This window comes from Panthera leo, chromosome F3 (assembly GCF_018350215.1).
Source record: "Panthera leo isolate Ple1 chromosome F3, P.leo_Ple1_pat1.1, whole genome shotgun sequence".
Taxonomy (NCBI): domain Eukaryota; kingdom Metazoa; phylum Chordata; class Mammalia; order Carnivora; family Felidae; genus Panthera; species Panthera leo.
The window spans coordinates 55,410,910-55,434,461 of record NC_056696.1 but is presented as its reverse complement, the minus strand read 5'-3'; the positions used below and the strand labels follow the sequence as shown (position 1 = coordinate 55,434,461).

Here is a 23,552-nt window from a genome sequence, read left to right as displayed (position 1 = left end):
AACTAACGTGAAATCTACAGAACCCAAGTTGCTTGAATCTACTCTGTGCTCTTTCCAATGAACCAGTCCTGTTTTTCCCTTGCTTCTTGGTGGGGGAGGCTACCTAGGGAATGTCACCCAGCATGATTTCTCACTGCTGCACTTTTCCCTCAACTGTAGTCATCTTTGCTGTCTTCTTACCATACCCCCTTTAATTTGGTTGAAAGTGCCACAATCCCTATTAGTCTTACTTTATTATAATCACTTGCTATTCTAAAACTTCTCAGCAATTAAACAGTTTTCACTGAGAGCTTATTTTGTGATCTTGCAGTTTATATGGGTATCTCTGTTCTTTTCTGTACCGTAAACTTTGATAATCAGAGACCTTAGACACTACTTATTTGGAATCCCCTAAAGACAACTCATATTTCAAATAGCACACATACTGAATATAATATTGTATACTATTTTAACTTTTGGACACTATCAGTATTTTTTTCATTGCATTGTGTAAACCTATTTACTGTATTAATTAACTTAAAAGGTTACCTCAGATTTTTGTCAGTTCTCTTCATGTGTTTTGAGTCTATTTTGGAGATTTGAAAAAGAAAATCCATGATTTTTGAATGTTAAAGCCATTAAATCAGAACAAAAGATAAAGTTTTATTATAGATAAATATTATAGCACAGTTTTAAAAATGCTTGAGAGTTAAAGTCAATCTTGTTTGATTTTTAAAATGTTTTTAATATACTTTTTGAAATACTTCTTAGCAAAATAACATACCTTTATATAATTTGTCCAGCTTTTGAATATAATTTTCCATACTTTGAGAAGAGATAAAATGATGGTAATACGGTTTGGAAATCCTGGGAGGAAAAAGATCAAAGATTACCACAGAGACCTTACTTTGTATTATTATTATTATTACTATTATTATTATTATTATTTCATTGTAATTTATATTATATTACACTTTTAGATAGCTATTTAACTACACTTCACATTTCCTGTCATATCCTCAAATCAGACAAAATTAACAGATAATTGTTATCAGTTGAAAGCCAGAGGTACAGAAGTTTCCTTAAACACATAGCTTGTCATAGTCATGGGTGGCACTATTAAGAACCTCTGAGTGACGCAAAGACCACACCTAGTCACCTATCTTAAAGGAGCTTACAATCTAAATTTTTTTACCTTGACCTATAAGTCCCCCCACATAGTTGTACTTTTGGGTCCTTTTTGGACATGACTTCTTTTCCTCTACATTCCCCCTCTTTTGACCCTCTTTAGCAACACTTGCTTACGGAACACATTTCTTCCCAGTCTTTATAGTTACAGACGCCTCCACCTAGACAGCTTTATCTCCACTTATTTCTGTGGCTCATTCCCTCCTTTTATCACATCTCTGTTCACAGAGGCCTTCCCAGACTACCTGTATATATAAAATAGCACTCCTAAAACGCTCTATTGTCTTAACTGGCTCTATTGTCTTAATTGCCGCTCCAGGATATTGAATATTTATTTATTTTGTGTCCCACATGAGATTATAAGCTTCATAGGAATCGGTGCTTTGTTTTGTAAGAAATAGTTGTTGACTGAATGAATGACATGGGAAAGGTGATATACCCAAATACTCATAACAGAGGGCAGACTGTGGTAAGTACCATAGCATTGATTCAAATGAATGCTAAAGGAGTTTAGAGGGGAAAAATCATTTTTTTTTTTTTTACTCAGTACCCAGAGAAGCAGCATTTGAGTGATACAAATGGAAGCTCTTCATGCATGTTAAAAAGGCACAATAAGAGGTAAAGTACTAAATCACCAGTGAATGCTATCGATAAATGGTCAGACTACAAAAAAATATATGTGTCTCCTTGTAAAGGAGACCTATACTTAATGGAGATGATTTGGGATAGTTTTCTTTTTCTTTTTTGTTTTTTTTTTTAAGAAAAACTTGGAAACAAGGACCTTTGCCCTGAGCCCACCTCTTACAGAGTTCATCCATTACAAACACACAAAACATACATGTACTGAAGACCATGCGAGTATCTTTGCCACTAGGGACCTGGCCCTCTCTTCTGGCTAGAGCTCTTAACCCTAATTCTCTGCTTTTAGGACCAACGTTATCCAGGCCCCAGGGAGAAGCCCCACACCTGTTGCTCTGTGTTAGTGAAACAAAGTGACAGAGCCCAAGGGACATGCAGTTATGCTTTAACAGACGCTGCTTTTGAGTATGAAGAGAATTTAAGCGACAGAAACACTTAGATAAAAAACTAATTAATTTGAAAAAAATATGAAAAATGCAACAGAACTTTATATAATCAAGTACTATTTTCCTGTGGTGCCCAATATCCATATTCTTGCTTTCTTTTTAGTTCATATTGTGATTCTAGAGGTACTCAGGAATCGACACGGTATTTGTAAGGGTTGTCAATGACATAGTAGGAACATTTTGCAGTAGTAAATAATTCATATTACTCTTAAATTTGAATGTATGGAAGTTAGGCATATGTGTGAAGCATGGTAGTGATTTTTTATGTAGGCACACAGAAATCTACAACTGTGAAGAGTTTTCTTTTTAAAGTTTCTTTTATTTTTTAAATTTTATTTACTTTATTTATCTACTTTATTTTATTTATGTTGAGAGAGAGAGAGTTGGGGAGAGGCAGAGAAAGAGAAAGACAGAGAATCCCAAGCAGGCTCGGTACTGTTGACACAGAGCCCTACACAGGGCTTGATCTCATGTACCATGAGATCACGATCTGAGCCGAAATAGAGTTGAATGCTTAACCATCTGAGCCACCCTGACGTCCCAAGTGTTTTCTTTTTATAGATACACATGACAATTTATTTTTCAAAAAAACTAAATGAGAGATTAAAGGAAGATGGAGGCGTAGGAGGACTCTGGGCTCACCTCGTCCTGCCGATCGCTTAGATTCCATCCACATCTGCCTAAATAACCCCCAAACCACCAGAAGGCTAGCAGAATGGACTCTCCAGAGCCAAGGTAGACAAGAGGCTCACGGAAGAGGGTAGGAAGGGTGGAGAAGCGGTGTGTGCTACACAGTCCTGCGGGAAGGAGCCGGGGCGGTGGAGGGGCAGCCCACCTGGCAAGGCAGAGCCCCCGAGTCTGGTTTGCAAAAGCGGAGGGGCCGGACTCCATGAGTTCTGACAGCCAGTGGGACTTAACATCTGGAATGTTACAAGTCAACAGCTCTGCTCTCGGAGAGCACGGAGGGCAAGGGGACGTGGGGAGGGAGAGTTGTTGAGCCCCTGAAGACAGAGCTCAGCTCAGTGGGGGAACAAAGGCGCTGGCCAGCGCCATCTCCCTCTCCCATCCCCCAGCCCCAATCCAAAGGGAACCAGTTCCTGTCACCGAACTTGCTTGCACGGTGCAAATGCCCGTGGATTCTGTGGATCCATCCCTCTGACGGGCCTGCCTCCCTCCCTGTGCTGCAGGGCCCCTCCGGCAGGGGACCACGGACAGCAAAGGGAGTTAAGCCTGCCCCTCCCGCCCCTATGCTTACCTTGCAGATCCACCCTAGCTAATACGCCCTTGGTCAGATCTCATCGAAGCAGCACCACAAGCCTGGCAGTGTGCAAGCAGCCCAGACAGGGGCCACACCACTCCACAGTGAGTCCTGCCCCTAGGAGAGGGGAAGGTAAGGTACACACCAGTCTGACTGTGGCCCCAGCAGTGGGCTGGGGGCAGACATCAGGTCTGACCGCAGCCCCGCCCACCAACACAAGTTACTCTGGACAGCACAGGGGACATGCCCTGCAGTTTGGGGCTATAGCAGGGACTACCCAAAATGATGAAATGGAAGAATTCTCCTCAAAAGAAACTCCGCGAAGTAGGGACAGCTAACGAATTGATCAAAAATGATTTAAGCAATACAACGGAACAAGAATTTAGAATAATAGCATAAAATTAATCTCTGGGCTTGAAAAAAGGATAGAGAACAGCAGAGAATCTATTGCTACAGAGATCAAGGGACTAAGAAATAGTCATGAGGAACTAAAAAATGCTATAAATGAGCTGCAAAATAAACGGAGGTGACCACAGCTCAGACTGAAGAGGCAGAGGAGAGAATAGATGAATTAGAAGATAAAATTATGGAAAAAGAGGAGTCCGAGAAAAAGAGAGATAAAAAAATTCAGGAGTATGAGGGGAGAGGTAGAGAACTAAGTGATGCAATCAAATGGAACAATATCCGTATAATAGGAATTCCAGAAGAGGAAGAGAGAGAGAAAGGGGCTGAAGGTGTACTTGAATAAATCATAGCTGAGAACTTCCCTGATCTGGGGAAGGAAACAGGCATTGAAATCCAAGAGGCACAGAGAACTCCCTTCAGATATAACTCGAATCGATCTTTTGCACAACATATCATAGCGAAACTGGCAAAATACAAGGATATAGAGAAAATGCTGAAAGCAGCTAGGGATAAACAGGCTCTAACTTACAAAAGTAGAAACATAAGAGTAGTAACAGACCTATCTACTGAAACTTGGCAGGCCAGAAAGGAATGGCAGGAAATCTTCAATGTGATGAAGAGAAAAAAAACATGCAGACGAGAATCCTTTATCCAGCAAGCCTGTCATTCAGAATAGAAGGAGAGATAAAGATAAAGGTTTTCCCAAACAAACAAAAACTGAAGGAATTCATCACCAGTAAACCAGCCCTACAAGAGATCCTAAGGGGGATTCTGTGAGTGAAATGTTGCAAGGACCACAAAGTACCAGAGACATCCCTACAAGCATGAAACCTACAGACATCACAATGACTCTAAACCCATATCTTTCAATAATAACACTGAATATAAATGGACTAAATGCTCCAACCAAAAGACATAGGGTATCAGAATGGATTAAAAAAACAAGACCCATCTGTTTGCTGTCTACAAGAGACTCATTTTAGGCCTGAGGACACCTTCAGATCGAAAGTGAGAGGATGGAGAACTATCTATCATGCTACTGGAAGTCAAAAGAAAGCTGGAGTAGCCATACTTATATCAGACAAACTAGACTTTAAATTAAAGGTTGTAACAAGAGATGAAGAAGGGCATTATATAATAATTACAGGGTCTATCCATCAGGAACAGCTAACAATTATAAATGTCTATGCCCCAGATATGAAAGCCCCCAAACATATAAAACAATTAATCACAAACATAAGCAACCTTATTGATAAGAATGTGGTAATTGCAGGGGACTTTAATACCCCACCTACAACAATGGATAGATCATCTAGACACAGGATCAATAAAGAAACAAGGGCCCTGAATGATACATTGGATCAGTTGGACATGACAGTTATATTTAGAACTCTGCATCCCAAAGCAACAGAATATACTTTCTTCTCGAGTGCACATGGAACATTCTTCAAGATAGATCACATACTGGGTCACAAACAGCCCTTCATAAGTATAAAAGAATTGAGATCATATCATGCACACTTTCAGACCACAATGCTATGAAACTTGTAATCAACCACAGGAAAAAGTCTGGAAAACCTCCAAAACCATGGAGGTTAAAGAACACCCTATTAAAGAATGAATGGGTCAACCAGGCAACTAGAGAAGAAATTAAAGAATATATGGAAACAGATGAAAATGAAAATACAACAATCCAAACACTTTGGGATGCAGTGAAGGCAGTCCTGAGAGGAAAATACATTGCAGTCCAGGCCTATCTCAAGAAACAAGAAAAATCCCAAATACAAAATCTAACAGCACACCTAAAGGAACTAGAAGCAGAAGAGCAAAGACATCCCAAACCCAGCAGAAGAAAAATAAGTAATAAAGATCAGAGCAGAAATAAACTATATAGAATCTAAAAAACTTGTAGAGCAGATCGATGAAACCAAGAGTTGTTTTTTTTTTTGAAAAAATAAACAAAATTGATAAACCTCTAGCCAGGCTTCTCAAAAAGAAAAGGGAGATGACCCAAATAGATAAAATCATGAATGAAAATGGAATTATTACAACCAATTCCTCAGAAATACAAGCAATTATCAGAGAATACTATGAAAAATTATATGCCAACACACTGGACAACCTAGAAGAAATGGACAAATTCCTAAGCGCACACACACTTCCAAAACTCAAACAGGAAGAAATAGAAAACTTGAACAGACCCATAACCAGCGAAGAAATTGAATCAGTTATCAAAAATCTCCCAACGCATAAGAGTCCAGGACCAGATGGCTTCCCTGGGGAATTCTACCAAACATTTAAAGCAGAGATAATACCTATCCTTCTCAAGCTGTTCCAAAAAATAGAAAGGCAAGGAAAACTTCCAGACTCATTCTATGAAGCCAGCATTTCTTTGATTCCGAAACAAGACAGAGACCCAGGAAAAAAAGAGAACTACAGGCCAATATCCCTGATGAATATGCATGAAAATCGAATTCAACAGCATATAAAAAGTATTATTCACCATGATCAAGTGGGATTCATTCCTGGGCTGCAGGGCTGGTTCGACATTCACCAATCAATCAACATGATACACCACATTAACAAAAGAAAAGATAAGAACCATATGATCCTGTCAATCGATGCAGAAAAAGCATCTGACAAAATTCAGCATCCTTTCTTAATAAAAACCCTCGAGAAAGTCAGGATAGAAAGAACATACTTAAACATCATGAAAGCCATTTATGAAAAGCCTGCAGCTAATCTTGTCCTCAGTGGGGAAAAACTGAGAGCTTTCCCCCTGAGATCAGGAACATGACAGGGATGTCCACTCTCACTGCTGTTATTTAACATAGTGTTGGAAGTTCTAGCATCAGCAGACAACAAAAGGAAATCAAAGGCATCAAAATTGGCAAAGATGAAGTCAAGCTTTCACTTTCTGCAGATGACGTGATATTATACATGGAATAGACTCCACCAAAAGTATGCTAGAACTGATACATGAACTCAGCAAAGTCACAGGATACAAAATTAATGTACAGAAATCAGGTGCATTCTTATACACTAATAATGAAGCAACAGAAAGACAAATAAAGAAATTGATCTCATTCACAATTGCACCAAGAATCATAAAATACTTATGAATAAACCTAACCAAAGATGTAAAAGATCTGTATGCTGAAAACTATAGAAAGGTTATGAAGGAAATTGAAGAAGATACAAAGAAATGGAAAAACATTCCATGCTTACAGATTGGAAGAATAAATAGTGTTAAAATGTCAATACTACCCGAAGCTATCTACACATTCAATGCAATCCCAATCAAAATTGCACCAGCATTCTTCTCAAAGCTAGAGCAAGCAATCCTAAAATTTGTATGGAACCACAAAAGGCCCCGAATAGCCAAAGTAATTTTGAAGAAGAAGACCAAAGTGGGAGGCATCACAATCCCAGACTTTAGCCTCTACTACAAAGTTGTAATCATCAAGACAGCATGGTATTGGCACAAAAACAGACACATAGACCAATGGAATAGAATAGAGACTCCAGAATTGGACCCACAAAAGTATGGCCAACTAATCTTTGACAAAGCAAGAAAGAATATCCAATGGAAAAAAGACAGGGTCTTAAACAAATGGTGCTGGGAGAACTGGACAGCAACATGTAGAAGAATGAAACTAGATCACTTTCTTACACCATTCACAAAAATAAACACAAAATGGATGAAGGACCTGAATGTGAGACAGGAAACCATCAAAATCCTAGAGGAGAAAGCAGAAAAAAACCTCTCTAACCTGAGCCACAGCAATTTCTTACTTGACACATCTCCAAAGGCGAAGGAATTAAAAGCAAAAATGAACTATTGGGACCTCATGAAGATAAAAAGCTTCTGCACTGCAAAGGAAACAATCAACAAAACTAAAAGGCAACTGACAGAATGGGAAAAGATATTTGCAAACGACTTATTGGACACAGGGCTAGTATCCAAAATCTATAAAGAACTCACCAAACTCCACACCCAAAAAACAAATAATCCAGTGAAGAAATGGGCAGAAAACATGAATTGACATTTCTCTAAAGAAGACATCCAGATGGCCAACAGACACATGAAAAGATGCTCAACGTCACTCCTCATCAGGCAAATACAAATCAAAACCACAATGAGATATCACCTCACACCAGTCAGAGTGGCTAAAATGAACAAATCAGGAGACTATAGATGCTGGAGAGGATGTGGAGAAATGGGAAACCTCTTGCACTGTTGGTGGGAATGCAAACTGGGTGGGTGCAGCCACTCTGGAAAACAGTGTGGGGGTTCCTCAAAAAATTAAAAATAGATTTACCCTAATGATCCAGCAATAGCACTGCTAGGAATTTACCCAACAGTTACAGGAGTGCTGATGCATAGGGGCACTTGTACCCCAATGTTTATAGCAGAACTTTCAACAATAGCCAAATTATGGAAGGAGCCTAAATGTCCATCAACTGATGAATGGATAAAGAAATTGTGGTTTATATATACAATGGAATACTACTTGGCAATGAGAATGAATGAAATATGGCCTTTTTTGCAATGTGGATGAAACTGGAGACTGTTATGCTAAGCAAAATAAGTCATACAGAGAAAGACAGATACCATATGTTTTCACTCTTATGTGGATCCTGAGAAATTTAACAGAAAACCGTGGGGGAGGGGAAGGGAAAAAAAAACTTAGGGAGGGAGGCAAACCATAAAAGACTCTTAAAACTGAGAATAAAATGGGGGTGGGAGGGAGGGGAAAATGGGTGATGGGTATTGAGGAGGGCACCTGTTGGGATGAGCACTGGGTGTTGTATGGAAACCAATCTGACACTAAATTTCATTTAAAAAATAATAAAATAAAAATAAAAATAAACTAAATGAAAAAGTTAGTTTTATTATTTTAGTTTAAACTTTTGATATTTATTAATTATATTTATCCCTCATTTTGTTATAATAGATAATTCTGAATTAAATGAACTCATTTGATACAATAGATAATTCTGAATTAAAATAACTCATTTTTAACGTGGTAAGGTCCCTTCCCTAAGGAAAGAAAAAAAAATACCTCAAGGCAACCTGACTATACACATATGTGACAACTTCCCTCACAACCTTGTACCATGAGACCACTTAATCAGACTACATGTTTGTGTGTTACCATATATGGGAGACAAAGAAGTAAAAAATGTATTTAAAAAACTACACCACGTGGTGATCGGGGCTCAGTTCTTTGTTAAGAACCCAACTGAGTGCTGCCGGCAGGAATAAAGTTGCTTCCTGGAAAGAAAAGCCTCGGTGTCAGGACTCTCTGTGTAAGAATCCTGCTACATTAAAACATGGAAATAAGTTAAAATTTTTGTTTTTTACACTTACTTTAATTTATACTTGGTAAAAATGTATTCAAACTGTGTATGTTTTAAATAGATTTATATTTTCTGGGGCATCTGGGTGGCTCAGTTGGTTAAGCGTCTGACCCTTGGTTTTGGTTCAGGTCATGATCTCACGGTTTCGTGAGTTCGAGCCCCATGTCGGGCTCTGTGCTGACACTGTGGAGCCTGCTTGGAGCCCTCTGTCTCCCTGTCTCTCTGCCCCTCCCTCATGTGCGCTGTCTCTGTCTCTCTCAAAATAAATAAATAAACTTTACAAAGTCTTAAATAGATTCACATTTTCTTTTAAAATCCAGTTTATATCATCATTAATAATGTAATAATAATTAGATCAAAATCTTGGTTCTAAAAATGTAATTAAATAAAAAAGGGGTGCCCAGGTGGCTCACTGGGTTAAACATCCAACTTCGGCTCAGGTCATGATCTCATGGTTTGTGGGTTTAAGCTCCACATCAGACGATGTGCTGACAACTCAGAGCCTGGAGCCTGTCTTGGATTCTATGTCTCTCTCTCTCTCTCTGCCCCTCCTCCACTCATACTCTGTGTCTCTGTCTCTCTCTCTTTCTCAAAAATAAACAAACATTAAAAAAATTAAAAGCAAAAACAAAATAAAAATAAAATTAGATAAAAAAATAAAAATATAATCAATGACTCTGCTGAAATAAATATAAGAAAATAAATTATATGCACTACATAATTATGTATAACTTATGTCTTTTATCACTCACCCAAACATTACAGACCCACCAATAGATAACCGAGTCATGGTAACAATTATTAAATCCTCGTCTTTGATATTTTGCCAACTTTTGGTCTTAATTTTACATGGAGCTCTTGGTGCTCTGGCCTTGTGTTCTATACAAGTTAGAGGTGAGCATACTCTTCACATGCTTGCAGACCTATTCAGCTGACCTCCACCCTCCTCTTCTCCAGACACAGAATGCTCTTCCTCCAAAGGCCTCACTTTCCAACCTTTCAAAATCATCTTTGCATCTGTCTTATGAACCCCTTTCATAGTCTGAACACCTGTCTAGAAGTAGCAATTTCCCAAACTGATAAAAAATGGAAATGGTGTAGTCTGAGGTTTCTTTATCTCTTACATCTCAGGTAGTTCTCCACATTTGACCAAAGTATTCTAGTGCTGATTAGGCTTCCTTCGTACTAACGCTTTCCCTTATTACGTAGGTAATTTTTTGTTTCCGTCAGTAATATCCCTAAGAATGTTCCATTGTTTTATTTATTTTTTTACCGAGGGGAGTTTTTGTTTGGTTATTTTCTTTAAACCCTGTTACCCTGGACCCCGTCTAATCACTGACTTTTGACTTTTGACAATGGTGGTGTGACATAGTACAAAGGGCTCTGGCCTGGCTTTGGGCCCACTGATTCATTTGTCAAACATGTGCTGGGCCCCACACCAAGCTCTAGCCTACCCAGAACCATGTGGGAATCCCTGCATTACCATTTACTAGTGTTCTCAGCTTGGATGAGGTCTTCACTCTACTTGAATTTGTTTACTCATCTGGACTCTGGTTTCTGAGTCCAATATGTAAAAAAGAGTTTGGAAGTCATCACTCCCATCACATCACAGCAGGAGAAAGTTGAACAGATTTTAAATCAATTGTTCTTAGATCCATAAGCAAACTGAGATCACAGGACAAACTTCCTCCTTGAAATGGGAGGGACAGGCAGATACAGAGGATCACAACTTATTGGGAGGAGAAGTTCACGAAGAGAAGCACACTGAAGACAATACCCCACGGACACCTTCAACTGTAATTGACAAATTGTTGGTGGCTCAGTGTAGACTAGTTGATAGTTAAGAACTCTGAAGGGTCCTGTAATAGGAGGGCTCCTGTGCTGTCCTGAGATTTACCCCTAGGAGGTCTACCCGGTTCTCACTGTGAACTCACTCTTGCTTCCAGCAGAGGGGAAGGGTTAAAGTAGCCATTTATGAATATTCCCAGAGCGCTCTGGTCTCTTTAACAAGTCCTATCCTAAGTGAAACTATTTTACCGGCCTGGGGGATCATCAAAGCCTGACCAGTCTGAGGGAAGAGAAATACCCAACTAAGGGTCACTAAAAGACTGAGACCTAATCATAGGACTATAGAACATTTCCCCTCCCCACAACTTACCACCACCTCATTAGGCTCCTGTATGAAAGCAGGGGATCACAGCCAAAATCATTACAAGCCTGAGACCCTATTTAAAGAGTCTAAGTATACTCAAATAAAACAAGGAAGAAAAGAAAAAGGACACTGAAGAAAATTTTAACTCTGATACCACAGCTATAGAAAACAGTAAATAGCCTAATTCCTTGGCAGAAAACATAAAAGCTCATACTAAAGGCCTATGCACTTTAGTTCTTTTTACTTAATATGCCATGACTAGTGTCTAACAAAAATTTAAAAGTCATGCTAAAAGGCAAGCAATAACAAAAACACCCAAAAAACCCAAATCTGAAGACACAAGCCTAACATCAGAAACAGACTCAGATATGCAGGAACTTTGTAATTATAAGGTTAGGGATTTCACTATGACTAATAATAAGCTAAAGGTGCTGATGTAAAAAGTGGGCCACATGCAAGGACACATAGGTAATGTAAGCAGAGAGACAAAAACTATTAAAAAAGAACCCGAGAAATACTAAAATTCAAAAACACTGTAATAGAAATAAAGAATGGCTCTGATGGATTCATCAGTAAACTGGACACAGATGAGGAAAGAATCAGTGAGCTTGAAGACAGGTCAGTAGAAACTTACAAAATTGAAATTCAAAAAGAAAAGAGAATGAAAAAGTGAAATAGAATGTGCAAGATATGGAAGAGGTTCACAAGAACTCATCACATTAGGTTTAATGTATGCATACTGGGAATTTCAGAAGACATAGAAAAAGGAACAGAAAAGAACATTTCAAGTAATAATGGTTAAAAACTTTCCTAAATTGATGACAGACATGAAACTAGATTCAGAAAGCTGAGAGATCATGGAAAACGTACACTTAATCATGTCATACTCAAACCGCAGAAAACCAAATACAAAGAGAAAAATCTTGGGGTGCCTGGGTGGCTCAGTCAGTTGAGCATCTGACTTTGTCTCAGGTTATGATCTCGCAGTCCATAAGTCTGAGCCCCGTATCGGGCTCTGTGCTGACAGCTCGGAGCCTGGAGCCTGCTTCGGATTCTGTGTCTCCCTCTCTCTGACCCTCCCCTGTTCATGCTCTGTGTCTCTCTGTCTCAGAAATAAATAAACATTAAAAAAAAAAAGAGAGAAAAATCTTGAAAGAATCCAAATGGTAAAAAACCATCTTACATACAGAAGATCAAGTTTAAGAATGACATTGAACTTCTCTTCAGAAACCACGCAAGCAAGAAGACAGTGGAGTAAAAGGTGTTGAAAGAAACTAACCAACACCTACAATTCTGTACCCAGAATTAGCCTTCATGTAAAGGAGAAACAAAGACTTGCAGACAGACACATATTTTGATGACAAATGAAGAACTCTGTCACAGACACAGCTACTTTGCAAGAAAAGCAATTTCTTTTCTAAAAAAAGAAAACTTTGAAGTTTTCAGAGAGAAGGAAAATGATACAGGTTACAAATGGGGAGCATTAGATATGAAATAAACGAAGGTAAAACGAAACCTTTTGTTTTCATTTTTCTTAATTACCTTTCAGGTTCCATCTTGTTCAAAATAATAACAAAAATATAATCCGTGATTATAGGTTATAGATGAGGTAAATGAATGACCACAATGTTGTAAGGGAAGGTGGGGAGGAAGGGATTGGAAATAATCTGCTATAAGGTAGACAAACTATGCAGGAAGCAGTATAGTGTTATTTGAAAGTGGACTTTGATTGGTCATAAATGTATATTCCAAACTCCAGAGCAAACACTAAAAAAATTTTTGAAAAGAAGTATAATTGATAAGCTATGAGAAGAGAGAAAATGGAATCATATAAAATGCTGAATAAAACCAGAGAAGCCTGAAAGAGTGGAAAGCAAAAACAGAAACAAAAAATGAAGAATGTAATTGATGAGAACAATGTAATTGATGGAAAACAGTTACAGATACAGTAGGTATTAATCTAACTATATTAACAGTCACTTTATGTGAAGAGTCTAAATGCATCAATGAAAGGCAAAGACTGTGAAAAAAAACAACTTTATTTATTTATTTATTTAGTTATTTATTTATTTATTTATTTATTATTAGAGAGAGTGAGAGCACACACAAGCAGGGGAGAGGAGCTGAGGGGGAGAGGGGAGAGAGAGAGAGAGAGAGAGAGAGAGAGAGAGAGAGAGAGAGAGAGAGAGAGAATATTAAGCAGGCTCCATGCTCAGCACAGAGCCTGAGGCAGGGCTTGATCTCACGATGCTGGTATCATGACCTGAGTCGAAATCAGTAGTCAGACACTCAACCAACTGAGCCACCCAGGCGCCCCTAGACCCATTTTAAACAACAAATACAAACAGACTAAAAGTAAAGGTATAGAAAAGATATACCATGCTAACATTAATCAAAAGAAAGCTGGAGTAATGATACTAATTTCAGACAAAATAGACTTGAGAGTAAGGAAATTATCAGGGATAAAGACAGGTATTTCATGATAAAGGGGTCAATTCTCAAAGAAGACATAACAATCTTCAATGTGTATGTGCCTAGCAACAGAGCATCAAAATACATGAAGCAAAAGAGACAGAAGTGCAAGGAGAATTAGTCACTGTAGTAGTCACCCCTTTCTAAGTAACTGACAGAGCCAGCAGGCAGAAAATCAGTAAGTCTATATTTGAAAAGAACAGTTATCAATCAGCTCTGTCTAACTGACATTTATAAGACTACTGTATCCAACAGCCAACATATGCTATTTAAAAAATTATTATTATTATTATTATTATTATTTTTGAGAGAGAGAGAGAGAGAGAGAGAGAGAGCGAGCATGAGCAGGGGAGGGGCAGACAGAGGGAGACACAAAATCTGAAGCAGGCTCCGAGGTCAGAGCTGTCAACACAGAGCCCATCGTGAGGCCCAAACTCACCAAACCATGAGACCATGACCTGAGCTGAAGTCAGACACTTAACTGACTGAGCCACCCCGGCATCCCCAGTCAACATATTCTTAAGCTCACATGGAACATTCACCAAGACAGACCACATTCAAGGCTATAAAATGTATCTCAACAAATTTAAAAGAGTAAGTGTCATACAAAGTATACTGTAATATCGCAATGGAATTAAATTGGAAATCAATAACAGAAAGAGAACTGAAAAATCCCCAAATATTTGGGGATTGAACAAAATACTTCTAAATACATGTAGGTCCAAGAAGAAACATCAAGAGAAATAAAAAAAAAATATTTCAAATTAAATGACAATTAAATTACAATTTATCAAAATTTGTAGGATGCAGCAAAAAGAGTCCCTAGAGGGAAATTTATAGCATTGAATGCATATAGCAGAAATGAAGAGAGATCTAAAACCACTAATTTGAGACTCCACTTTAGAAAACTGGAAAAGTAGAAATTAAATTGAAAGTAAGCTGAAGAAAATAAAATCAGAGCAGGTATCAATGAAATTGAAAACAAGAAATCAATAGAGAAAATCAACAAAACCAAAAGCCAGTTCTCTGAAAAGATCAATAAAATTGATAAACACCTAGCAGGCTAAGAATAAAAAAAAGAGAAGACACAGATTACTAATATCAGAAATGAAAGAGGGATCATCCCAACTGACCCCACAGACATCAAAAGGATGATAAAGGAATATTATGAACAACTCTATGATCAAAAATTTAATGACTTAGGTGAAATGGACCAACTTCTTGAAAGACACAATTTACTACAACTCACACAAGGAGAAATAGCCTATCTGAATCAACCTATGTCTATTTTTAATATTTTTTAAATGTTTATTTATTTTTGAGAGAGACAGAGTGCGAGCAGGGTGTGGGGGCAGAGAGAGAGGGAGACGGAATCCGAAGCAGGATCCAGGCTCTGAGCTGTCAGCACAGAGCCCAACACGGGGCTTGAACCCATGAGCTGTGAGGTCATGACCTGAGCCAAGTCGGATGCCCAACTGACTGAGCCACCCGGTGGTGCCCCACGGCCTATATCTATTTTAAAAGTTCAATCAATAATTGATCATCTTCCAAAACAGGCCCAGATGATTTCACTGGTGAATTCTACCCAACAAGGAAGATATGATACCAATTCTCTTTAAATTATTCCAGAAAATAATAGCACATTCTGCTTCATCAGCTATAAAAGGGAGCTGCTGTGAGGATTAACCAAGATAAAACCCCCAGCACTTAGCACTAGTATTTTCTTCCCCTTTTCCTTCTATGGTAAAATGCTATTCATATTCTGCCCACCAGGTTATTTTAAAAATCAAATTAAATAAACTCCAGTGACACCTATGAGAGACTAATTATGGGGCAATAAAGCAGCAAAGTGGGACTCAAAAATTTTTATCACTATCCACCATCAGTAAAAATATTTTTGAGCAAGCACTCTTTAATACACACCTAATTATCTGTTTTCAATTCTACATGTATCATACTGTGATATTAAAGTGTAATGTTAAACAGGTATATAAATGAGGTAAAACTAAATATAAGTAGAAATTCTAACATTTTCTTCCTTCAGTCCTGGGGATCTTCTTGTGTACTTAATTTTGGACTCCTCTAATACGATGAGTGAAGCATTACCTGATCCTGTGTTCTAATCCCACCTCTGCCTTCCGGTAACATTTGAGCCCCTGCAGTGTGTAGGTGCTATGCTAGTTAGCTCCCAGCTGATGGTAACCACAACCTGGAGGCCTCACAGGCCAGGGGGAGAGGCGGACAATAGGCCCAATTTACAACTGTGTAGATAAATAAGCATCGGCTCTTCAAGTACCTACGCTCTATATCCCCTAAGGAAAATTTTTCACAAATTCTTCATCATTCTTATTTTTAAATTTAAACCTCCAAATTCTTCCTCATCCCTAGTCAACCAATACCTGCCACCTCGGGTACAGGAAAAGATGAATGTGTCATTCAGACAGCTTTGGTTTTGGTAAATACCTGGTGCTGCTTCTCGTTTGTTTCAACTTCGCCTCTGATGCATAGAACAGGCCACCCTGCCGTGGGAGGCCCTTGATGAGTTCAAGAAGACTGCCTGCACAACACTCAGGCAGTGTCACTGTTTAAATGGAGGGTGGGGGACTGCTTTCCTGAAAAATAACCTCATCAAGAAAAACACTGGGGATAGTAATTCTAAATCCTGCCGTAGCCTTTGCTTGCCAAAGCAGACAGCTTTTGCTATTAGGATGCCCGGCCAAACACAAATAATCCACTGCTAAAATGAGCTCCTTGGGACAATTTAGGAGTCTTTGGAAGTGAACGGCTCTTTGAGCTGGAATGCAGCCCAGGTCCATTTTCAAACCCAAGTCAAAATGACAAAGAGCAAATTTCCTGGGCCACTCACCCCCTAAGTGTAAGATTGCTTTAGGTTGGCAGCTGGGCTGTTTATCTAGTTATTTAAGGCTTTTCACCAGGTACTCACAACTGAGTCCTTAAACACCCAGCTTGAATGTTGGGAAACAGGACAGGGCCGATACACCACAGCAAACACCTCTGGGATCGGATGGAAATCAAAGGCTAAGCGCATACTCTTCAGCTTAAAATACTTTTTAAAATATTCAGCTCTAAAGCATTGCAAAGATTTTTCTCTTAGATCTTAAAAAGAGAGAGAGAGAGAGAGAGACAGTGGCAAGAACTTTTACCAGAATACTAAATACTATTTTAACTGAAATTACCTCCCAAATGAGACCACAGTTAAGTCTAGCTCGCCCTTGGGCTCTTCCATAGTCTGCAAACAAGAGTTCATAGGCAGGTTGAAAAGATATCCTGGCATTGTTCCTGCACAATCAAACTTTGCTCTCATTACATGTGGAAGATTCTGTGACGGCATGAGCATTTCTACGGTTTTGAAAACATGGTTACAAGTTGCAGGAGTTCTTGTCTTCTCCCTGTTCACTCTGCATTTTCAGGAAAGCATCCTAAAGGGTTCTCTATTATTTGTGTTCTTCTGAATCCCAAAGCTTTAGGATTTATCACGTACTCTTCCAATTAAACCATTTGTGTATGCTCTCAAGGGACCCCTTTTTAGCGGACACTGAGTTCAGGATGCACTGTCAGTCTGAACGTGAAAAGGACATCAGGTTCGTTTGTATATTACATTATGCTTTGAGTGTCACTGATGGTGTTTGTAAGCGTTGTTTGGAAACTTTCTTGGGACTTGTATTCTGAGGCAGTATTGCTTTGGAGCCAAACTTCTTGGGTTTGAAATCCAGCTTCATTCTTAAGAGATCTGTGACCCTGGAAAACTAGCGTAACCTCTGCAGTTCCTGTTTCCTCATTTGAAAGAGATGAAATAACATGAAAATAATACTTTACTCATAGTGCTGTTGCAATGATTACAAGAGTTCATACATATAAAGCATTTAAAACCATGCCTGGCATATAGCAGATACTTCATAAATGTTTGCTATTTTCAAACTAAGAAACTCTCAGGTGCCTTTAATTTGAGGGATGAGGGCAAGAGTTTTGAATGAATATTCCTAAATAGTTGCTTATTCAAAGGTCATTTATATTTGACTTTGGTATACACGTTCCTACTTTTATTTCAATGTGAGTACATCTGAATTCTAACATTGCATATTTGAATTTCTATTGATTCTCTTTCCATTTTTATGTATCTTTCTTCTTACTAGATTTATCTGCTATAGTTTTATCTGTTTTATAAAATATTTATTTATTTTTGGGACAGTGCAAGACGGGGGAGGGATGGAGAGAGGGGGACAGAGGATAGGAAGTGGGCTGGGTGCTGACAGGCTGTCAGCACCGAGCCCAGTGTGGGACTCGAACGGAACGCATGAACTGCGAGATCATGACCTGAGCCGAAGTTGGACGCTCAACCGACTGGGCCACCCAGGTGCCTCTTATCTGTTTTCTTTTATTTAGTTCATACTCCTCCTCCATCTTTATAGTCTTGGTTATAAATGCACAGGCAGGAGGGTCGCCCGGGTGGCTCAGTCGGTTAAGTGTCCAACTTAAGCTCAGGTCATCATCTCGCTGTTCACAAGTTCGAGCCCCACGTCATGCTCTGTGCTGACAGCTCAGAGCCTGGAGGCTGCTTCGGATTCTGTGTCTCCCTCTCTCTCTGCCCCTGCCCTGCCCTGCCCGCTGTCTCTGCCTTTGTCTCTCTCAAAAATAAATACACATTAAAAAAATGAAAAATAAATAAATAAATAAATAAATGCACAAGCAGGAAATGGGTGGCCAGACATGCAAAGTGAAGGATAAACAATGAAGTTTCTTGTTTGACCAGTTCATTGTGTTATGGTGGATATGTATTATGGCCATAATAAAAGAGATATAGGGTATAAAGATATATCAGAAGGAATACATCTAGATATAGAAATATATTTGTACAGCCTTATCTGTTTACTTTCAACTATAAACAGTAAAAATGTCATCTAAATAAGAGTCATTGAAATGGAACATCCAAGTAGATACAATGCTATAGTTAGAATGATCTGTAGCCTTTCAGTTGGTTTTGTGACAAAGCTAACAATACTAGGGTAAGAGATTCCAGGAGCATTACTTTCATATCCAATGACAGCCCATCTTAAATAGACAGAATGCTATATGAAACTGGCACTAACAGGGAAGTTTGGGCTTGTATATGGTTAGTGTACTGGAAAATGTGCTGCAAAAATGCTCAGAGATAATATCGGAGTGGCTAAAGGCAAGACCACACAGAGTGGGAAGAGCAACTGAAACGAGGATTGTGACCTTCCTAAATACTATGTGTTTCTTAGTAGGAAAGAAACTGTATGCCTCTAGGTGATTTGGTACTTCAAGACACTTCTCGAGAGGGGAAAGAACTAAATAGACTGCTCACACTCTTCTCACTCTTCCCCAAGGTTTAGCACACTGTATCATATGACGTAGGGGCTTGGTCAATATTATGTGGCTGAAGGAATGTCTGATGAAAAAACAGATGTGGCCTTCGGGAAACCAAAAATCTGCTCAAAGTTTGGGCCTTCTGGTATAGCACCTCCTTATCCTCTCATTCAACCCTGTCACTCTAGAAGCCAAGAGAAGAAGATGGAAACTGCATGCCCTTTCTCCATCACCAAGAGAGCCCTCCTAAAGTCCACTCCACACTCGGGAACCTTTCCTTTTCCAACTAGCAGATGCTATATCCAGGTTCCTCTGTACCATCAGTAACCTGAGTCTAAAAGTATTTGGGGGAGAGACAGAGAAATCAGGAGAGGTAGGAGAGTGTGTGTATGAGAGAGAGAGAGAGAGAGAGAGAGAGAGAGAGAGAGAGAGAGAGAAAAGAAGAAGAAGAAGAAGAAGAAGAAGAAGAAGAAGAAGAAGAAGAAGAGGAGGAGGAGGAGGAGGAGGAGGAGGAAAAGGAGAGAGAATAAAGTAGGGAGAAAGTGAGTAACAGATATTCATCTATGGGCTCTATGGAAAATGAAGGGGGTGTGTTTGTCTTGTACATTACATCACCAGTACATCGCCTGTCCCGTCAGTACTCAATAAATTCTGGTTGAATGGAAATACAGGACTTCTCATTGTGGCCCAAGAGGCTATAGCAATGTATTCAATGGTGACTTCTTTATAAGAATGCTAATCATTGATCATCACTATTCAGAGTCCTTATTTGCAAATTTACTAAAATTTATTTGTAACCTCCTAATCGATGCTCACAGTGCTTTCACTCACCCACAGATATAAGCAGAGTGGCAAAAAAGCAGTGACCTGATGCACACATCCCAGCTGAGGCCTGCTTTCTCATTTCAGATCTTAGGCTTTAAACAAGCGTCCTTTTGTGTTCTAATTTTAGTGACCCCTTTTTCACCTTTTTGTTGGTGATTTCACCATTTAAAATGGACCCCAAGGACAGGAAGGCGTTGCGGTCTAGTGTTCCTAAGTGGAAGAAGGCTACTATGTCCCTTAGGGAGAAAAGATGTTAGATAACTTGCATTCAGGTATGAGTTCTAGTGCTGTTAGCCTGGAGTTAGGTGCTAATGAATCAACAATATATATTAAATAAGTTTAAACAGAAACACACACAAATCAGTGTTCTATATATTGGTCAGTTGACAAAAATGTTGACTGCAGGTTCTCAGGAACCTAACCCTGTATTCTCCTTAGGAGCAGTGGTTCAGTATTCGCTGATTCAGTATTCACATTGACTTTATGGAACATACCCACCTCAAATACAAGAATCCCCCGTATATGCCTATTGCACAGTAAAGCCATATCATGGTGCACTCACTGTCGAACAGACTTGTATACTCTACAAAATATTACAGATACATGCCTCCTAGGGCACAAGTTACACCGAATGAACAAATGAACGAATGAGAACACAAATAAAAATATGAACTAAGGGATTCACAGTATTGTTTACTATTCTTCACAGGGTAAGTTGTAAATGACTTTTCATGAACACTAACCATATATCAATTATAACTTGACATTTTGGTTTTATGAAAAGGTTTTCATTTCAGTATAATTTCACTGAGATTAAAAATAAAGTATAAATGAAGCTTTAATGAATAATTCTCATAACCCTCTACTAAACCTAGATCTTCATATTATCAACAGGAGTTATTGTATTTATTTCTTTCTGCTCTTTTTAAGTAATTCGTTTCATTTATTCACTCACTCTTTCTTCTTTCTTTCTCTCTTTTTTCTTTTCTCTCTTTCTCTATCACTCTTTCTTTCTTTCTTTTCTTTCTTTCTTTCTTTCTTTCTTTCTTTCTTTTTCTTTCTTTCTTAGGCCAAGTGCTGCTCTAGGCAGTGAGGATATAGCAATGAATACGTCAGGCAAACATTCCTATCCTCATGAAACTTAAATTTCTAGTAACCAGAGACAGACAATAAGCAAATAAATCAGTTGGATAATAATACATGCTGTGAAGGAAAATGAGGCAGAGTAGGGAGAAGGGCTTAGAATTTCAAATCAAGTGGTCAGGAAAGACTATTCTCATATGACATTTGAGAACTAACTTGAATGAAATGAGAGTGTAAACTAAGAGCATTACTACAACCACCAAATTTGTCACTACAACATTAGTGTCATTTCGAGTAACCAAAACCCACTAAGCTATCCTAAAAAAGATCGATTTATCTGCTCTAAGATTTTTGGAGGGCAACATTTTCTGATGTCTGAAACCTATTAGTGCATTTGGCATTAGCAGTGCAGAATGTAGGTGAGCATCAAGCAAGTTTTGTGATGGGACTTATTATTATTTCTTGGTTAGCTGGAGGGGAGGCCTCTGAATAACTTATCTTCGTTGCCTTTTCTCTGGAGGCAGAGTGAAAGGGGCACCGTGGCCTTGTTGTATATGAACAGAGCTCCATTCATCACTTCTTCAACAGGCACTGCCATGGCTTAATGCTATCATCACACAACATGCATTGACACCTTCCCAGCTCCCCAGGAAGAGGTGTTCAGTGAATGGGGCCTAGCCCATAATTTCTAATTCCCACTGGTGCATTTACATCCCTTAAGTAGCACTGCCCAAGAGAGACATTTGGAGAAATAAAGAGGACTATTAATAATGGTTACTTCTTTCTTTCATTCGCCCACAAATGGTGTCTAATGTCAAAAAGTAATTAGCCAAGAAAAAATATTCACATAGAAATAATACTTGATGCATTAGCTGGATAAGTGGCAGCTGGAGAATTTTTTTTTTTTTTAACAATAACTAACTTTTGTCAGGGTTACGTTTTGGGTTTTTGTTTTTGTTTTCTTTTCTTTTTTGATTATGGGCTCCAGTGAGAAAAAGTGATCCTCCTCCCAAAGAAGTAACAGATGCACTTTCCCTCCACTTTCCTTGAAACTGTTCACATCTAAGTTTTTGTGATGGGATTTATTATTATTTCTTGGTTAGCTGGAGGGGAGGCCTCTGCCTAACATATCTTGTTCATTTTCTAATTACCTCTTGAAAATGCAAACACCCCTGAAACAATAAACTGGCAAATTTAAAAGGTGTAGCTAACTAAAATGAAGGGCAATTTTCTACTTATTTTAATGGCTTTAAAAGTGTAAATCTTACCCTTGGAATCAACTAGTCATCACATCTTAAAATAAAAGTAATATGACCTTGCCTTCAGAAAAGCCAGTTTATCTCCTTCTGTATACCATTTTCATCAAACAATGTTTCTTACTTGTTGGTTTACTCTTTTGCTCTGAGAATGTGTGTGATAATGTGTGGCATAAAAATCAAGAAATTAGTCTCACGGCAGGGAGTCTGCTAACAACACCATTTTAATCTTATCCTTCAAGCAGTGGCAGAAAACATATTAATTGCAGTTTAATTTGTGCAACAAATATTTCATTTTAATTATCCTTGATTTTTGTCAAGCTATAAAAATGTCAGTGGTTCTGACACCATTTTTTTACAAGTTTTTTTAAATGAAAGAATTAAAACCAAGTGCCATTTCTGAAAGAAATTATGAAAGATTTCTAATTACTGCTTATGTTTTTGAAAAATTGCTAATCTAGTAGTCCCAAAATAACATCTGGGAACATGTGAACTTGAAGGTTTATTACTCAATGTTTATAATTCTTAATAATATACACGCATCATTAATATAATGGAATTCTCACAGGAAGGTTTTTTTTTTTTTTTGTAATTATAGGCTATATCAATAACTGTCATTGAATGGTATGTTTTCTTTATAAAAATGTTTTTGTTAATTCCTCTCAGGAAAACTAAGACAAGAATAAGTAAAACTGACTGCAGCTGATATACTGCACTGAAGAAAAGAATGTTTACCATTCACAGAAGCAGAAAGAAAAATGTCAAACCACCAAAGTTGAACAGTATTATGTTCAGAAAATATTTATTAAGCTCTCGCTAGGTGCAAATCTTACCCAAACATTAATTCCCATGCAAAAATGCTACCTCCTCCTGGAAATCCTTCTCTCTCCAGATGTAAGTTAAATCTCCCTGCACTGAATGCATATGGTGCATAATTATACCCCTGTCACTCTCACTGTCCTTGTTATGTCTTCTGGATGGTGTCATAGTAATTCCCACACATATTTCATGTTCCCCAATAGATGATAAGGTCCCTGGGGGTAGGATCCACGCCTTCTGTGTCATCCTCCATCTATTACATTAAAATATACTTTAATTTTTTTAATGTTTATTTATTTCTGAGAGAGAGAGAGAGA

The 23,552-nt window shown here is 38.4% G+C and overlaps 1 protein-coding gene across 4 annotated transcripts in view; it reads right to left on the bottom strand.

Moving 5' to 3' along the window:
• SPATA17 (spermatogenesis associated 17) overlaps positions 1–23,552 on the bottom strand; it is a 196,714-nt gene that overhangs the window by 3,129 nt on the left and 170,033 nt on the right. For 3 of the 4 annotated variants that reach the window (XM_042926291.1, XM_042926294.1, XM_042926293.1), the window contains one exon: positions 764–846. In XM_042926291.1, coding sequence (XP_042782225.1) covers positions 766–846 — 81 coding nt within the window. In that variant the 3' untranslated portion in view covers positions 764–765. Of the gene's footprint in view, positions 1–528; positions 566–763; positions 847–23,552 lie in introns of all 4 variants that reach the window. The other variant, XM_042926292.1, reaches the window with a different exon arrangement.